Raw genomic sequence first — 18,624 nt, 5'->3', positions numbered from 1 at the left:
GGCTCCCATGCCTACTTCCCCTGTAAGACAGAGTCGAATGGCCCGATAGGGTTGCCAACACTGTCATCTTCAGGTGAACTGAACCACAACTTGGGTGGTAACGCTGTGCTTTAACGTCTGCACCACTGGGGCTCTTTCCATAAAAATCACAGCGTAGGACAGACACCCTGTCAGGGCAGTTCAACTCTGTCATATAAAGTCCCTATGATTGGAATTGACTCCACAACCCACCCCAACAACATGACTACCACTTTTATCCCAGCTGGTTGTAATGGTAGTGCTATAATTTTGTTGGCATTTTTAATTCCACTAAAACAATTTAATATCTAAACAAGATAAATCTGGGAAATGGCACTGGTAGTAGACAAGCTGGTAGTGTAAGCACCAATTATTAGCATTTGTCTCTTTATGTCAGCCCTTGGGAAATTAGTATTACTATGCTTAAGCTTTTTTTTTTTTTGAGACAGGACTAAATTACAGCGGAAAGTCAAGCAATAAAAGTATATAAACACAGTTTAAACCCATTAGACTATTCAGCAAACCATCAGGTGGTATTTAACACATGTGAGGTGTTTTGACTTTTAATTAAATGTGTGTGTCAGCATATTGATCCTTTGGTCACTTTAGATGAAATAGGAAGCGTGAGGCCATCTTCGAAGACTTGTTTTAAGTAAGCAGGCTTCTCTTCCCTCCTGGCTGTCCCGCTGGAAGAAGAGCCCAGCTCTGTAGCTCTGATGCCTCAGCTTATCCTCTGGGCCAAAGTGATGCTTTTGAACATCTCTTGAGGTTCCCGCCCACCAAGAGGGGTATTCGAAAAAGACTTGAACGCTTACCTCGGTCTAGCATTTTGCTAAGTGTTGCTGTCAAGGAATGGAATTTATAGTCTATTGAGTCTGGACCCCATTTTTAATTTGGATGTGATTTCTTCTACCGACCCTCTTCTAAGGAATCGGCGCTTTATTTAACACACACACACACGCACACGCTTTATTTTAGCTTCGAGTAAGAAAAAGCAAACTGCCATGTGTGTGCTTTATGAAGATCGAATGAATAGCTTTCGGGGGGATTTGTCTTGGGTTTGGTCTCGTACCTACAGAGACGGTGTGTGGCCTTTGTCTAATTCCTTTATGCTGGGTAGCCTACATTTCTGCCTCAGGAGATTCCACTATGCCGTTATATTTATCTTGCACTAGCCTACCATGGCTGGCATCCTGTTTGTGCCTCCACTGGTTTATTCAGCATATTTGAGAAAGAAAGCATTTTAAAATGAAATTATTTTGTCTCCAAGCCTCCTGTCCCTCAGAAGCAGATACTGAACATAGGTGTATTCCAGCTCTTCTTTAGAACGTTTACCCGGTAACCATTCATTCATCCACTTGTGCATTCAGGGCAAGGACGGGCCGTGTGTTCACAAGGCAAAGATGACCAGCACACTCCCAGCTGCCTCCAAGTTCCCAGGGTGGGAGAAACAGAGGGTGGGCTGAAGGCCTTAGCAGGGAGGTGAGGTGCCTACTGTGGCCACCCTGTAGGCCCCATGTCAGGGGCACAGTATGACTGCTCCCGATTCATTCTAGGCGAGCACCAAGCACAGTAGGAACTTTGTGTTAGCTCGCCTTGTTCGAGTCCATGTAAAATCAAATTTTACTTTTGTGAGTTTTCAATTCGCTTAAACTTTGCATTTAAGAAACAACAACAAATTTCCTCTGTAAAGTGGACTCTGTACAATTTTACTTCCATGGAAAATGTTTTTTAAAGGCATGAACATAGCTCAGAAATTTAGGAAGGGGAAAAGGCCAATAATGGAGTACTTTAGTTAATTAATGAATCAAAAAGTGGCATGAGGTTGGACTATTCCCAGACATGGACCGAAACAGAGAATGGTGTATTTCAGGGTGCTCCCCACCCCACCCCCAGCCCTCAGCCCTCGAAGAACACGCCCACCATTGTGTTCCTTGGGCTCAGGCCCCAAGTGACTATAGGGGAAAGCTTAGGAAAGGCTTGCTCCTGGGACCCAATCCTATAACACCAGGGCTCCACAAGAGGGCGACGGAGAGCACCTGGCGGATCCCGCCTGCTCTGAGCAGCCAGCAGAGGTTGAAGAGGGTGACCAGGATTGTGCACCGGACCCTGGGGTGAGGTGGTGTATTGTGCTACCACTGAAGTAGCTTGGAAAGTCTTGCCGTTGAGTCAGGGGCTTAATTATTTATGGTGCAGCGTAATTTCTTGGGACATTCATTAAGAACATGCGTGCCCAACTCATGACTCATAGCTAAAGTCCACTGTTCATTTCGACCGCTTATTTGACATGCTGCCTTAATCCCTGGTACAGTATCCCTCCTCACTGCCTGAGACGCTCTGCCACAGGGTTTATCTTTGAGCGCCCTTCTAGAGGGAAGTTCCTTTCCTTCTAGCCATGAACTTCACCCCTTAAAAATCCATTTCCAAGCCCTTGGGTGGGTGGTTAGCATACACGCGCCTCCTGCTCTTACTGATTGGAAAGTAAAGTTCACAGGTGATTCACAAAGTACTGATTAAAAACTTGGCCTCATTACAGTTCATTTTCCCATTCAAGAATCTTCCTCATTTCTACAAATGGCACCACTCACCCCCTTCCCTTTTTGACTTTAGTTTTATTTGCCCCAGCTTTGCACGTTCTGCCTCATGTAAGCAACTCACCCCCATGTCCCCTGACACGTGGGAGACTCGCTCCCAGCTGCAATCTTTCGCTGATTCCCTATCTGAACGGTGGCTGGCCCCAAGTGACTTCCTCCTAATCCTTTAAGGTCTAGCTCTGTTTCCTCATTTCCCTAACCCTGCCAGCTCAGAGGCCCAGGTTACATGATGAAGAAACCCTTTCATTTGTATATGAGTTCCTGTGTTGCCTCAACTGTGTACTGCTGGTGCATTGAGGGTGCCCTCGACACGCCCACCGTTCTGTTCCTTGGGCTGCCTTTGGACAGCGTTGTACCCACTGTCATGCTCGACCCACTTTGGGCCTGGTGGATTCATCTGTTATCGGGACAGCACTAGTTGCTGTCAAGTTCAATCTGACTTGCGGAGATACAGTGCGTGCCGAACAGAGCCGCCCCACGGGGTGTCCGAGGTGTGCCCTCTGAGGCCTCTGAGTTGATTAGAACTTCCAGCTTTTCAGCTAGTTGTCAATTGCCAATCCATTGGTACCACCCAGCAACTCACAGTGGCTTCTTAGACCATTGATCTTTCATTCCAGCAAGTCCGAAACAAGGCATTTGTCTTTTCTCAGACCGTCACTTGATCTGGGGCTTCCTCTCTTTCATTTGGCAGGTCAAAAAAATTTCAGTCTTTCATTGAGAGCTGCTTAGTAAAGAATCACAGCCAGCGGCCAGCGACCGAGCAGCTGATGAAGCATCCGTTTATACGAGACCAACCTAATGAGCGACAGGTCCGCATTCAACTCAAGGACCATATCGACAGAACCAAGAAGAAGCGAGGAGAGAAAGGTTAGAAGCCCCTTTGTATTTCAGCAGGGAAACAAAAGGCAGGATGAGTCACAGGGCCCTTGATACTGGAAGGGGCTGTGGGGATTTCAATGGGCCTGGGTCTTTCTTCTGTATGAGGGGCTCTGCCTCCGAGATCGCAGCCTGGGGCCACCAATGGAGTGGGACTGCTGGGATGGAGCCCTTTCCCAGAGGGGCAGACTGCAAGGCACGGTGCCTCTTCTGGCCACTGAGCAGTCATGTGCAGCGCTGCTCAGAAAGGACAAGTGATCCTCTGAATCCCAATGAATATCCGTGTTCACAAGACTAGAAGCGTACAGAAGACAGACAATCTTAAAAGAGAAGGGAGGGGCGAGTCATCAGCTTTTCTGCGCGGTCAGACTTCACCATGGAGTATCTGTGCAGTGAGGCTCATTTGAAGTCAGCTCTTTCGGAGGCAGGATGAAGTTTTCGTCTACCTGCAGATTTATAAAAGGTGATTAGCTTGCCAGGAGCATGGGATTTTTGAGCCACAAGCCCATTCAGTGAGAGTCTTTATTTTATAGAAACCAAACTCTAAGTCAGCGCTCCCTGTTAAGCACAAGCTTTTAGCCGCTACAGTGTTGGGGGAAACATCATCCACACGGGGGTCCTGAGGCTGTACTCGGGTTGTTTGGTGGGAGGCTTATGGTTCTCTATGCACACACAGAGAACGCACGTGTCTGGAGCCGGTTTTCGTGGGGAGTTGAAGGCAGGGTAGGGAAGGCTAAGGCGTGAGAAGGCAGAATTGGAGGAGACAAGTAAATTGGATCCCAGGAGAGTGCAGATAACAGGGGGGCGGCAGGGAGGAGACCAAATGGGGCTGGCAAGGTCGGCGTGAGAGCATGGAGAGTGAGGTGTGGAGGGACACGTCAGGATGTGATTTTCCACCCGTCCTTCCTCTCTGCCGCTTCCCTTTGCTTCACCACCCAGACGGGCAAGTGGGAGACGGTGCAGCCTGCTCCCCTTTTATTTAAACATCCCTTCTTCTTGGCCTCCGCAGTGGATATCCAGAAGGCAGCTTCCATCTCGGTGTGGACTGGGAACGAAGGGGGGGCTGGTAGGCAGTATGTGAGGCACGGACCGGGTGGAGTGGTAGTGTCCGGATTTGGGTAGGCCGAGGAGAAAGCTTGTGTGAAGACTGAAGGTGAGAGTCGTTCCTGGGACCGTGAAGGGACAGTGAGTGGAGTGCCTGGAGAGATTAGAAGGCTCAGGAGAGGGCGCTCATGGGGCAAAGACTAAAAGAGGCCCCTCTCCGGAGTCTGTGGAACAGAGGGAGGAGTCATCTGAACCCCAGGAGCGGGGAAGCCCCCCCAAGCCCCCCCGAGCTGGAGGATGTTGGCAAGAAGAGCCCGGGTCCGTATGTCCCGCCACTTAACAGTAGTTTATTGATGGTGGTCTTGGGCCTGTGACAGAACCATTCATCAGACATGCAAGTCCAAGGGCAGACTTCTCTGGGAAGGACCAGGTTCTGTTTTCAGACCAGACCTGGGTCCCAATGCCAGCTCTTACCACCATCACCCCCAACTTCTTCTTTTTAAGAAATAGGACTGGGATGTCACAGTATGATTGATTGCCCGGGATTGTGAGAAACACGCTAAGAGACCATAACATGAGACGCTCAACCCGCAGGCTGGCCTGTCGAAGCACTCGCCAAATAGTAGTTAGTCTCCGATTTGGCAAAGTAGCAGGCTGGCAACCATGAAGAACCTCGCAGGGGCACAGGGGACACAGCAGCTATAGCAGTGGCCTGAACCAGGCCAGCAGCCTTGAAGATGACAGAGGACCAGACCCTGTTACACTTAGAAAGGTCTCCAGGAGCTGGGGCCCTTGGTTCCCACTCTGGACAACAAGAAGCAACTGAGCAATTCTATCCTGAAACACGATGTAATGTTCAGTGCTACTCTCGAGGGAGGGATCCTGGAGAGGTGAGAGCTCATACAGTCCCCTCCGTCCGACCCAGGAGAGTGGGGGAGAGCCCAGGCCTTGAATTGTTGCCATCCATTGGGCTCAGACTGGGACATGTGCCTCAGAAGTCACCGTGCCACGAGGTGGACGTCTGTGTTCGTCCTCTGCCAAGCAGAAGGGGCAGAGCCGGGGAGGTTGTTCATGCTGCGTGCTGACCGAGACCTTGCAGGATGGAGTGGACCGGCCTTCGAGGGCCACACGGGGTCTTTTCTCCCCCACAGCCCCTGCAAGGTTGGAGCCCTTGACCTTTCCTTGCACCCCAGGGGTGTGTTCAAGAGTCACGTGATACCTTGACCCACCCAGTCCTGGTTAGATGTAGGGCTGCCAGGAGCAGTTTTATCTGCTGTTCCAGGAAGGGGTTCTGAGCCAATGAGGTCTCTCTCCATTGGCGACTGTTCAGTCACATGACCCGGGGCTGTCCTGTAAGGCTCCCCCACCCCACCCCACTCCTGCACACAGCTCTTTCATGTCCAACTTCAGGTCGGATCAATTGCTTTCATTTTGCATTGATTTTTTATTTTGGTTCAGCCTTTAAAAAACAACAACAACCTTATATTACCTTTTCCTTAGATTCATGCTAATTTAGCCAAGCAATATAAAAGCAATAAAACCAGATTCTGGTGAGGTATTAAAATTGAGGACCTGAACAAGTGAAGCTTTTACCCTAGAGAGTGCAAGCCATCGGATGGATCATGTGCCTCTTTCCTTGCCATAATGTCCTTTGTCACATAAATTTGCTGTTTTTGAATTGGGAGTGTGCATGCAGACCCCACCCCACCACGGTGCACCAAAACTTGAGGACAACAAAAAAAAATATTTTTTTCTGTGTTTTACCTGGAACTCCCTGTGTATGTATTTCAGGGAAGTGTTAAATATTAAACGGTCAGTATGGAATGTTAAACTAACTTTGTTTGGGCTAGTTGTATTTTTATGAGATAATACTTTTAAAATAAGTAGCCCCAAAATTTCAAACAGATCTATATGTCAAAAACATATTGATTTAAAATGCACTTGGATTCATTGAATTCTGGTTGGCCTGTCTTGCTCACGTTAGTGGCTAAAGGAGCCCCGTGGTTGGCCTGCAATCTGTATGGTTGGCGGTTTGAAACCACCCGGAGGGAGAAGAGGAACTGGGCCTTCTCCTCCCATCACTGTTACAGTCTCAGTTACAGCCCACAGGGGCTTCTATGAGCCCACTTTGACTCGAGGGCAGTGAGTTCAGTATTTCTGAATTAGTACCTCAATGGCATGGAAGGAAAGGTGTGTTTATCTAAGTTTATGATCAAGTGGCATTATTCTGAGTGTGTGAAATCTGCCTCCTGGTGGTCCATGCAATCAAACTGCAGTTCCAGTTCTTTTTTAGGAATGCCGAATCTACAAAGTTGTAATTCGCCAGCCCGCCCACAGCTTGCACAGAATGACAGCAGTGAGACATTTCCCCGGATAGACGTCCTCCAGAGGCTGCCTACAGAGTAGTGCTCACCTTGGTGGGCCTAGGATGCTCTGTTTACCCATCCTTTCCCACACCCAGACTGCTAGCCGGTGGTGACGCTGGTTCCTGAGTGCATCAGGTGCCAGCCTTACCCAGTGGCTCCCTGGCTTGGAATGCCCTTCTGCTACCTTGAGAAGGACTCCCGAGCCCGCAGACCCAGTTTGTTCCGTTTCCAAAGCCCCCACTGTTCCAAGAATGACTGCCGCTCTTTCGGATGTTCAGTTGGTCTATGTGTGCACTTCTATTTAGGACAGAGCGGGTTGTAAAATAATACCCATTTAAAAATCCTTTCAAAGGCGTGGATTCCATTCTAGATCCAAATCCCAGATTGGCATCAGTCATCTCACCTTCCCGCTTATAATCTCAGTGTCCTCATTCGAAAACCATGCCTTCCGTATCTTACAAGAAATAAAGGAGGGAACATAGGGAGTCTCTAACTGGGACCAGCCGCGGGAGAGACCCAAAAGGTTTAACGTTCTTCTCTGTGCACTCATAGGGCCTCTGATGGCTTACATTGGGTTCTCGCCTCCTTCAAAGCCAAGATGCATGCCTTTCTCATTCTTCCATCTTAATTCACTTAATATTTCACGTAATTGAAATGAACAGCCCCAGCGAGTCAAGCCAATATTTTTAACTCTATATCTTCTTAGCACGTATTGCAGCACAATATTTAGCACACACTTTATTGTGCTCAAGGCTATTTGTGGATCCATAGCAGTTGTGATGAAACTCCTACTTAAAACGTGATTAATATGGTCAATAAGTGAACAGTGAAGGGAGTCAATACCAGATTGATTTCAGAGGCCTGGTAATGCAAGTTAGCACAGACTGAAAGGTTATTTTTCACTTCCTTGTCTTCTCCTTCATATAAGAGCTAGGCAAAAATAAAAACCAAACCCACTGCCATTGAGTCAATGGTGACTCATGGTGACATCCCTCCCCTCCCACCCACCCACCTTCCCCCGTTGGATTCTGAGACCAACCGTTTATGGGAGTAGACAGCCCAGTCTTTCTCCCAGGGAGCTGCTACGGGGGGTTTCGAAGTGATGACCATGCAGATTGCAGTGCAACTTGTAACCACTACACCAACAGTGCTGCTCATGCGAGTGAGGCCCTAGGGCCAAATATGTAAGCACAACTCGGGCAGCCTTGCACATGGGAATTCCACAGACTTAATCCCACTGGCGGGGATGCTACCTTGCTCCACAGTTGGCCTTCAAGTCGGGAGACACGGAGCCTTGTCTCAGCTCACCATGAACTCCCCCTCTCTGAGCCTCCGGTTACAGGTAAAAGTAAGGGGACTGGTCCGCTGATGTGTCACGTCTTTCTGTGCTAACCTTCGGCGTCTCTCTGTAGATGAGACTGAGTACGAGTACAGCGGAAGTGAGGAGGAGGAGGAGGAGAACGACTCCGGAGAGCCCAGGTAGGAGGTGGAGAGTGGCGTCTGAGAATGCGTGCCTTTTGAAGTGGTGTTTGTGGGAAATCCGCTGCGAGCTTCCTTTTGATTTATAGGTTCACTTGTACGATCTACCAGGGCGATCTTACTGATGGTCCATGACCATACTCACTAATTGGGGAGATTTTCCCTGGGTAGACCCTTATGAAAGCGTGGACATCAGCATATCCTTTGCCTTGCCCACACCCACCCAAGATTAGTGGCTTATTGTCTTCAGCCTGGTCGCCTCACCTGTGTAGCATGTAGCACAGAGAGGAGCATTTTGATGGTGGCATCTGGGTGAGACCCACATTAAACTCCCTGCAGCTTTCGAGGGACCCGGGTGGTATGCTAGGACTTGAGTTACTCGGTTCATTACTGCAAACCTATGAGAAATCTGTTCTGGCAGCCACTGCCCTCGTCACATGTCCACTGCCCTCGTCACATCTCTTGCCATTTCAACCACAGCCTGACACAAGAGAAAATGATTTCCAGGAAATCAGTTCCCCCTTAGAGGTAAACCCCGACTAGACACGTGCATGCTGTGCCCACGGTGGACCTCAGAATCAGGGGCTGCTCCAGTGTAACCCTCGCAGGCTTTTGAATTTCACTTGACTTTGATGGAGTCTGGCTGTCTCCTAGTCTGCACTGATAAATAATTAAGGCTGGTGTGCTCACCCTCCTGAGACTTCCTCTCGGGCTAATTCACTGGCGGAAGCAGTGTTCTTGGCCCCTCGAGTCCAGGAGCTTGGCCACACCCATGGCAGCCCCCTGTTCTGTTCATGGACCATTGGGTAAACTCACAAGGAGAAGAGACACCAGAGTACATGGGTCCCTGTACTGTAGCCATCTAAGCAGTGGTTCCCTAATGCTCCAGGCAAGGGACCCCCTCCCATATGACTGATCTTCCTCACAAGGGGGAGGGCCAGCATAGCCACTGCTGCTGCTGTAATCAGCTAGAAGCATGCTTATAATGAACTCAGCCCACTATACTGGGTTCATGCTAAGAGACCAGAATAAGCTTACAAGGCCTTATGGTCCTCTCTTCTCCTGCTACAGGGTTCCCCAAGGTCACAGGCCAAAGGCCAATGCTCTTCTTGCAGCTGATGCTTACTGTGCTAATCCAGGTATATTAGAGAAACAAATCCAGGGAGGCACTCATATGTGTATATGAAAGAGCTTTATATACAAGAGCAGTTGAATATTGAGAAAACATCCCAGCCCAGTCCAGATCAAGTCCGTAAATCCGATATTAGCCCATATGTCCAATATCAATCTATAAAGTTCTCTTCAGACTCACACAATCCATGAAATGACGCTAAATTCAGGAAAGTCACAGGCCAGTGGGTAGGAAGTTTTGTGGAGCCAGTGGTGGCGGGAGCATCTCAGCGCTGGCAGGGGTCTCCACGTGGCTCCTCCAGCTCCAGGGCTCTGGCTCCATCAGTGTAGCTCCATGGGTCTTATCAGCTGGAAGATTAAGCACAGAGAAAGTGTGTGTGCCTCGCCTCTAGGGAGGAAGACGGGAGTTCCCAGAATCCTCAGGAGAAGGCCAGTACATGAAGGCCTTATTGGCTATGACCTGATTGACAGGCTAGACTCTACCCCTTCGCAAATGGACAGGAGATGATGGAACTGCCACACTGATGCTGTTGGCCCTCCCATGTTGACCTTGATGAAGACTTGGAATGTGAACTTCCAGAAAAGGCCAAAGGCCAAATGGCCTGTGTTCAACGATGCTTTCACACTGCGGGCACAATGATGCCCAGAGGGCCCTGCCCCCCTCCTGGTCCCTCGCTACAGCACGGAGATTCTTGTCTTTTGTAACGTTTGCTGAACGTTTGTTAGGAGCCACCCCCTGAACTGCCCAGTCCTGCCTGCGCACTTGGGCAATGGAGCATGCCTTTGTGTCACCCAGAAGATTGCGGGCCTAGTCCGATTTTCGGAGCTGCATCTCATTAATCTTCATAAATTCCGGAAAAGTAGAAAAGGACAGTGATTATCTCATTTTAGAAATGAGGTAGTGAGCAGCTGAGAGTGACAACTGGGTCACACGTGGAGTTAATGATTAGGTCAGCCATGCCGCTCAGAGCTCCTGACATTGATTTGACACCATTAACATGATCGGCAATGTCCCGGAGCCTGCCTGAGGCTGGGCTCACCAAATCCATCACCTCTGCACACAGCATGTGGCCTCTGGAATGGACAGGCACTGTGGTTTGGGATTTCTTGTTTGAGTTTGACACCACGGCCGAAAAGCTTTAGGGGAGGTGTAGAAGCAGGAGCCCCGGGGTGATGCAGTCTGTGAACTTGTTCGTCAAGGACCCAGACCACTGGCGAGACTAGTCCACTAGTCGGGCCCCTCCGAAGAAAGGTGTTCCCATTGACTTTCCATGGAAAGCCCTGGGGAGCGTGGTCTACGCAGCCGGAACGTATGTGAGATCCCCATGAGCTGGAGTCGACTTGGTGGCAATTGGATTCAGAGTAGAAACTAAGCTTTGCCTTTGGAACATCATAAACAAGGCCTCAAGACCCGGAGTCATTTCTTGGTGACATCGCACAGAGCACCCTAACCACTTGCCCGAACAGAGCCTAGCCCCCTCACTACCTTCCCCCGCATTCCCCACTCCTGTTCTCTCCACCCGCATCTCCCAGCTGCGCAGGGAACCCAGCAAACCAGCCCTCACTTCACACAAGGGATCCATTAGGAGCTTCCACCAACTGCACCTTCAGGGCTTTCCCCTTACCTTTCATCCCCACCACTCTCATCCGGATCCCATCCCCCAGGGCCTCTCCCCAAGCGCTGCTCCAGTAGCCAGCAGTCGGTTACCCATTCCGCCACCTCACCAAGTCCACGCAGGTTACTCTCCTGCTTAAAACCTTTCCATGGCTGCCACAGCCCAGGGCTTTCCACAGCCGGGCCTGTCTTCTGACCTCCCCTCTCTCTTACTCCCTCCCCCTCCCCCCCAGCAAGATAAGGTGGTGTTCAGTGCCTCCAAGAGACCCTTCTCCCTCCTTCCGCCTCTCTTCCCCCTCCCTGTTCCTGTTGTTGACGCTGCTTCATCATTTGCATTTCAATTCAGTTGCCACCTTCTCAGAGAGACCCTTCCAGACCTGTCCGTCTAAAAGAGGTCCCTTGATTCTCATCTCCTGCCCCCCACCCATCATACAAATTATCGCCCTGCTTTGTTTTCTGTGGCACTTCTAGGACCTGAAGTGCTTTTACTTGTGCGTCTGTTTATTTGCTTGCCATCCTCAAAAAGAAGATAAGCTTGCGGGAGAAAACTTATATCTGCTCACCACCATGACTCAGGTTGAGTGCAATACCTGCCCCACAGGAGGCACTTGGTAGTTATTTATTTAGTAATCGATTTCGTTCTAATGGAAGCTGCCAGAAAGATCAACGGCGCTGTGTCAGAATGAACAGCTACAAACCGTTTCCGGTAAAGTTACTTCCCTGTTAGGCTGCAGCGCAGAACCGAGGAACTTGTAACTTTGACCGACTCGCACGCCATTAAGGGCACACTTGGGGCGGTAGGTGGTGTTCTCTGCCCCTGTTCACTCTGATCCATGCACGTGGGCGCAGCCCCCACTGTACAGCTGAGGAAACTGAAGCCCATGCCACGTAAGCATCGACGGGCTGGGTGGAAGTACCAGATGTACCTTCCATGGTCCAAACTAAACCATGGGCCTGCTCTGTCACTGGCGGGCAGCAGACAAGCCCGGATCTCTTGGGACTTAGCAAACACAGGCTTGGTCCTCTTCTCCGGCTGATCATGGCTTCTCGGGAGCAGCGTGGTCTTTGCCTTGCGGGGTTGGAGCAGGGGAGCCAGGGTGAGAGTGATCTTTAAGCTGGAAAGCTGTGTACTCATCTACACGGGCCGATGTCCCGACTGCGGCCCACGGGCCACTTGCAGTTGGTGGCTCGGTTCTTGCCTGTCTGAAATCGGAAGTAGAACCAGTCTGCAGGTAGGGCTTGCACACCTGCCACTGCCTGTGGCTGCAGATCTTTGCCGTGTACAAGGATGAGGGTGTCAACCATTGTAGACAGAGGTGCTGACCCAGGAATGTGGGGGACCTGTAGGGGTGGGAACAGTGGTGTCCATACGGAAAGGGAGACCCAACCCCAGCCTGCTACCTTGACTCTGTGCCTTGCTGGGGTGCATGCGTTCATTCGTGGAGGACCCAGTGCCCGTGAGCATGGGCACGTGGCTTCTTCACCCCCCGGAGGGAGAGAGTGGTCTGCAGACTCCTGGTGGTGACGGCCCCTTGCTCCATCCCTGTAGATCCTGATCTCTTCCTCCTGCCCACAGCTCCATTCTGAACCTGCCAGGGGAGTCCACGCTGCGCCGGGACTTCCTGAGGCTGCAGCTGGCCAACAAGGAGCGCTCCGAGGCCCTGCGGCGGCAGCAGCTGGAGCAGCAGCAGCGGGAGAATGAGGAGCACAAGAGGCAGCTGCTGGCCGAGCGCCAGAAGCGCATCGAAGAGCAGAAGGAGCAGAGGCGGCGGCTGGAGGAGGTAAGGCACGGCAAGCTGCACCCTGCACCTCTGGGCTTACACCCACCTGTCACCGTGGGCCCAGCCCTACCCCAAGGGAGGACCCACAGCCGGCCAGGAACGTCCACGCCTGACTGCCAAGGAGCAGGAGGCCTGTCTGCTCTTCCGGGCTTTGGCGGAGGTGGGCAGGTTCCCAGACCATCACTACACATGAGCCACCCTCCCTAAGACCACATGCTGGCATGCCCTGTCCGCCTTCCCCAGTTGACTGCCTCAACCAGCACCCATTCGTGATAAGCCCTGGATGACTCGGTATTGATGGGCAGGCCCAGGTGGTGCAAATACGTAAGTGATCTCAACCAGAGGCACCTTGGAGGAAAGGCCTGGAGATCTGCTTCTGACAGGTCACAGGCTTGAAGACCCTCGGAGGTCACCAGGAGTCAGAACTGGCCCAATCGCAGCTAGCAGTTATTGCCAGAAGGATGTTCCTCCTAGGACTAATCTCTAAGAGCCTGCGCTCCTTTCACTGGTTACAATCAGCATGCATGTTGTTACTGTTTAGCGACGGGTAAGCTTGTCTTCCCACCACCCACTGTCGGGATGTTGCACCGTGGTGCTATACGCACACACACAGGCACACACAGACACCTGTCCGTGGCATTAGAAGCCCTCCCCTGGTGCTTCACATACCAGTGGGCTCACTCGGGGGATGTGTTTCATGAAGCTTCCATCCTAAAACAGTGATCTCATCCTCAAACTTAGCCAGTGAACGCTCAGTGGATAAAGACAATATTTTTCCAGTATTGTCATGGATTGAATCGTGTCTCCCCCCAAAAACGTGTGCCAGCTTGGGTAGACCCTGATTGTCTGGTAGGAGAGTTAGAGAAGGGCTTAAATGTGGCGGTTGGGCAGTGATCCCCAAGCTGTGATCTGATGTGATAAGCCAATCTGTTGTAAAAGGGTTTAGGGTGGGATGCATTGCCCTTAAATCCATCACAGCCCCATCTCCAGTGTGCGCGGCCTGCGATGCCTTTGGACTAACAAGAGATAAAGGAAAAGAGAATCGAGCAGATATCACAGGGACCTGCTGCCACCCAGGAAGAAGAGCTGGGCATGCAGTGCATCCTTTGGGCCTGGGGTCCCTGCACGGAGAAACTCCTCGACCCAGGGGAAGCTTGGTGCCAGGACACGTGAGATCTCCCAGGGATGCCAGGCCCTTCCTTCAGACGCTGAAAGGAGACCAGAACTGTCCCACAGAGCCCACAGAGAGAGAAAGTGTTCTCCTGGAGCCAGCACTCTGTCCCGGCTTCTCGCCTCCTAACCTGAAAGAGAACGATGTCTATTGGTGCAGCCGAGCACGTGTGTTGTGTCTGCTATAGCAGCACGAGGGGGCTAAGACAAGCGCGGTGCTGGACGATGAGGCTTCTAGGTTGGAGGACACGCGACATGCATGGTGGCTGCAACAATAACTGGGACATTGGACCAACGATCTAGAACTTGACCCAGGACCCGATAACGTTTTGTCCCATTATATGTAAGGTCACCAAGAGTTGGAACCAAGTTGGCTGCCAACAATGACTCTTTTAATCATATGGAGAAAGAAATATTTATTGTCAGCCAACAGAGAATGCAGTCATGCCATTCTGGGAGAACCATTCATTACTGTCTCAGAAAAGCAAACGTAACCACCGTGGAGTCAATGCGATTCATAGCGACCCTGCGAGACTGGGTAGAATGGCCCCTGGGTGTTTCTGAGACTGTATCCATTTAGGGATGTGGAAAGTATCATCTTTCTCCTGTAGAACAGCTGGTGGTTTCGAACTGCTGACCCTCCGTCCAATAATCGTGTTTAAATGGCCAGTCAGCAGATCAGGGTAGAGACAGAGTGTACCAGCGCTGCAGCTAAGGGGACAGTCAGAATGTGTCTGCCTCTCACTGACTTCAGGAGCTGAGACAAGACAACGACGTCTCTCTCTCTCTCTCTCCCAGGTTTCCCATGTATAAAATGGGGTCGTAGCAGCTTCAAGAATTAGCAGAGTTACTACATCAAAGAACAGTGGCTGGCACCAAGTAAGCCCCTGGATAGGCTCGAGGAGAGCATTGTCTACGGAGGGGAAGGTTATAGTTTGCTGCTTTCTGCCTCCTTGCTGGCCTGAGTCATCTCTCCCCAGGGCAAGGACTTGCTGCTGAAAGCACCTTTGAGCGAGCTCTTGACCGAAGCCAGAAACAGGGCAGGCGTTCCACATGGCTTTTCACCAGTGCCAAGTCCCACCACCTAAGGGACCACACTCCCAGATCCCTACGCCAGAAGAAACACCCTGAGCAGGTGTAATAACCCCGTTGCAGGATCTGGTGTGTCAATGCATTGACACCGCAGAGAAATGGCCTGGAAGGCACTTAGTCACTTAACTATAGCCATCTGAATGCATCTCAGGGAGGTCCGTTGGGGCTGGGCCGAGCAGCGCACAATTCCATAACATCAACGTGACGGCTGTACACTCGCTAGCTGGGCCTTCACTCGTGTTTTTAATAACTGGACAGAAATCATGAAGCAGCTGGGAGCCCAGCCATCAGACCAAAGCTCACTGTTTGGGAGGGGGCCTGCCCCAGGCCTTCCTGGTGCTCTGCGGCCACGTGCATGTAGAGAGCCACACGTGGCGTCAAGAGGCGTGGGATCCCTCCAGAGTGCACGTTGTCAACCCTAATGCTTATTGCCTGTGGTACATTTTCACATGTGCAGTTAATTCAGTGACACCAATTATCTCAACCAGGTGCGGCCATCACCAGAAGCAGGGACTCGGCGCTTCCTAAACACTGCGTTTTCCTGCTCTCCTCTCCCACGGCCTCTTACCCCTGGGGCCACTGGAACACTTCCATCCCCAGACCTATGCCAGTTCTTGGCCATGCATCGCAGGAAGATCATACGATCTCTGTCCTTTTGTGACGGACTTATTTCACTCAAGGTGCCGCCACATTGGGGCGTGTTTTATTTTTCGTGGACTGGTCCTCAGAGAATTGGATCTGAGGGTCTTGTGTGGAAGCTTCAGAATAATGTCCGGGAAAATACGGGTACTTCCCACCGACTATTACAGTTGCCGAGAAGCCTTTGGGCCGCTCACCGAACCTGCCAGGTGCTCCACAGGAGAAGCGTGTGGTGGTCTGCATGCATGAAGATTTACAGCCTCAGAAACCCTGAAAAAGAAATAAAATCTCCATCGCTATCAAGTCAATTCCAACTCACAGGGACCCTAGAGGACTGGGTCGAACTGCCCCTGTGGTTTCTGCCCCTGTCACTCTTTACGGGAGTAGAAAGCCCTTTCTCCAAGGAGTGACTGGCAGTTTTGAATGGCTGACTTTGCAGTTAGCAGCCCAGTGTGTAACCACTATGCCGCCAGGGCTCCTCTCAGAAGCCTTGTGGGGCAGTAAAGACTGCCCTGCAGGAGGGTCAGGCAGAGTCAGATGATCGACTCAACAACATCCCGTTTACACCAACCTGCAGAGTCCTGGAGACGCAGAATGCTCAGGGGCCGCTCCTGCTTCTCTGTGGGACACCCTGGAAACCCAGGCAGCTCTCTTCCCCCTGGAGGCTCCGTGAGAAGGGGCTTCTGAGTTGTCAGGTAGATCAGTGTCGGTAGGTGAGGCTGGACCAGAATTCCTCAGGAAGCCTCCTGTGACCACATGCATTTAGAACCAACCGCCTTCCTCTCTCCCTGTGCAGCAGTGCCAGCCTGGCAGCCTGCTCTCAGCCAGCACTTAGGTGGGAGGCTGCACACGGATCAGAAGCTGCCCTGTGATCTCTGAGGAAGGCCTCAGGGTCAGTCGGCTTTTCAGGAAAGCGCTACAGGAGTAGGTTAATTAGCATGGCATGGGTGTAGAAAGAAAGGAAGGAGGCCTTTGCCGCCTGTGTAACTTTCTCAGGGTCTTCAGGACGACTTTCTGTGAAAGGAAGGTAGGTTACACACCAAAGGCGGCGGAAGGGGAACATGGTGTAGCTGGACATCTTTCGATTCGTTCGGGTAAGGTGCCTTTGGCCAGCTTTCTTCAGATTCGTGGAGGCAGCCTGGCCAGAGCCAGATTCTGCGTACAGAGCATGACTGGGCAGTCCACCAGGTCATGGTGAGCTTTGGCAGCAAGCGATGGGTCTGTCTGTCACTGGGTTTCCTCGCCTGTCAAATGGGCGAGGTAATGACAATTGAGTGAGTTGTGTGCGAATGAAATACAAAGGGCTTCAACCAGGGCCTGGCACCATTGTAAACATTCCATGAGTGCTGGCTTTGCTTATTAATGGTTATTCATCTAGTTTGCTGTGGTTGAGAGCTTTACTGTATTGTGAATTCAGAGATGCCACACAATTTGATCGTCACTCTATTGAAAATGAATACTTTTAAAGGCTTGGAGACCTAGTTTTGGGTCTGGTGAGGAACCAGACCTCGGCCATGCAGCATTTGACTTACGGCAGCCTTTCCACACAGTCACACTGAGAAAGGTGAAAGATGGACAAAGGAACACCCGGAAGCTTTCCCACCACACGTCCTGAGAGCACCTCCTCCCAGACTGCCACCAGGCAGCCCCACTGAGAGTGACGCAGCACTAGGGATACACAGTGGGTTCAAAAGGCCACCCTGGGTCCATCAGTTCTGAGTGTCTGGGCGCGAGAGCCCCTGTGTGGAACCAGGGGCTGAGGCACTGCACAAGGACCGCGTCCCTGTCCTCCAGAGGCCGGCTCCCTTCTTCCGTGGTTCTGGGCCACGACGAAAACCCAGAGGTGCTCTCCAGGGACACACCACGAAGTGTGCTTCTCCACACTGCCCGTTCTGACTGGTACCAAGGACATTCTGCTTAGATGCATCCAGCATCAAGTCTCCTCCTCGCTGAAGGTTTGGGGAACTCAAAGTCACACAGGGTTCATGTGTCCACTGATCAGATATGTATTGGCGCCCACTAGCTGGTCTGTGGCGTTTAAATCGGTGACGGAGACAGTCCAGAATCCACTTACTATTTCAGATTCAGTATTCTGTGTCTGTGCCCTGCGGGCCCATGTGCCTCCCCACCCTCACCAATGCCAGGATGGCTGGGGGTGAGGTGGGGGAGATGTCAAGTTACAGCGATTGAGTGTCAATTCCCCATTGCATATAAAGGGAAATAGGATCTATGTTTAAGACAGACCCAGAATGAAACCCTTGCATATCATGGTGGTTCCTGGGCTCGTTTTTTCCCAAATCGACTAGAATGTAAAAAAACAAAACAAAAAACCCCCACAGAATCACGTTTATCCTGAACATTTGGAGGGTAGGAAAAAAGTAGCAAAATATCTCATTGGAAAGTTCTTCAGGAAGTTGGTGAAAGTGCTGATGGCGAAAGGATAGATAACCTCCACCGGGTCTGTGCCCTGAGCTTCCCACTAGGTCTTCATCAGACAGACCTCCGCCAGAGTCTGTGAGCTGGGAGGTAGTCTGGAGCTGGACGAGCCTGGCTTCTGACCAAGCTGGGTTCTCTATGCCACCGTGTTCTTGCTGTGTGCGACATGAAACAAGCTCCCTAACGTCTCTGAGCTTTAATGTGTGTATCTGTACATGGGGAATAACCATACTAAACCCCGTAGTCGTTTGTGGGACTGTGTGGTGTATTAATCTAGGTACTTTGGAGAAACAAATCCACAGCAACTCGTGTATAAGAGAGTTTTATGTAAAGAAAGTGTGCATCACGAAAACATCCCAACCCAATGCTGCCCAAGCCCACAA

At 51.1% G+C, this 18,624-nt stretch overlaps 1 protein-coding gene across 1 annotated transcript in view; it reads left to right on the top strand.

The window, feature by feature from the left end:
- TNIK (TRAF2 and NCK interacting kinase) overlaps positions 1 to 18,624 on the top strand; it is a 445,063-nt gene that overhangs the window by 334,578 nt on the left and 91,861 nt on the right. The window contains exons 10-12 of the mRNA XM_045297671.1: positions 3,304 to 3,479; positions 8,311 to 8,377; positions 12,700 to 12,904. Coding sequence (XP_045153606.1) covers positions 3,304 to 3,479; positions 8,311 to 8,377; positions 12,700 to 12,904 — 448 coding nt within the window. The remainder of the gene's footprint in view (positions 1 to 3,303; positions 3,480 to 8,310; positions 8,378 to 12,699; positions 12,905 to 18,624) is intronic.

Source organism: Echinops telfairi, unplaced genomic scaffold (assembly GCF_000313985.2).
Source record: "Echinops telfairi isolate 266 unplaced genomic scaffold, ASM31398v2 ScPeMD7_7420;HRSCAF=8458, whole genome shotgun sequence".
In the NCBI taxonomy this organism is placed as follows: domain Eukaryota; kingdom Metazoa; phylum Chordata; class Mammalia; order Afrosoricida; family Tenrecidae; genus Echinops; species Echinops telfairi.
Note: the sequence above shows the minus strand (reverse complement) of the source record. Positions and strands in the feature narration are given on the sequence as shown.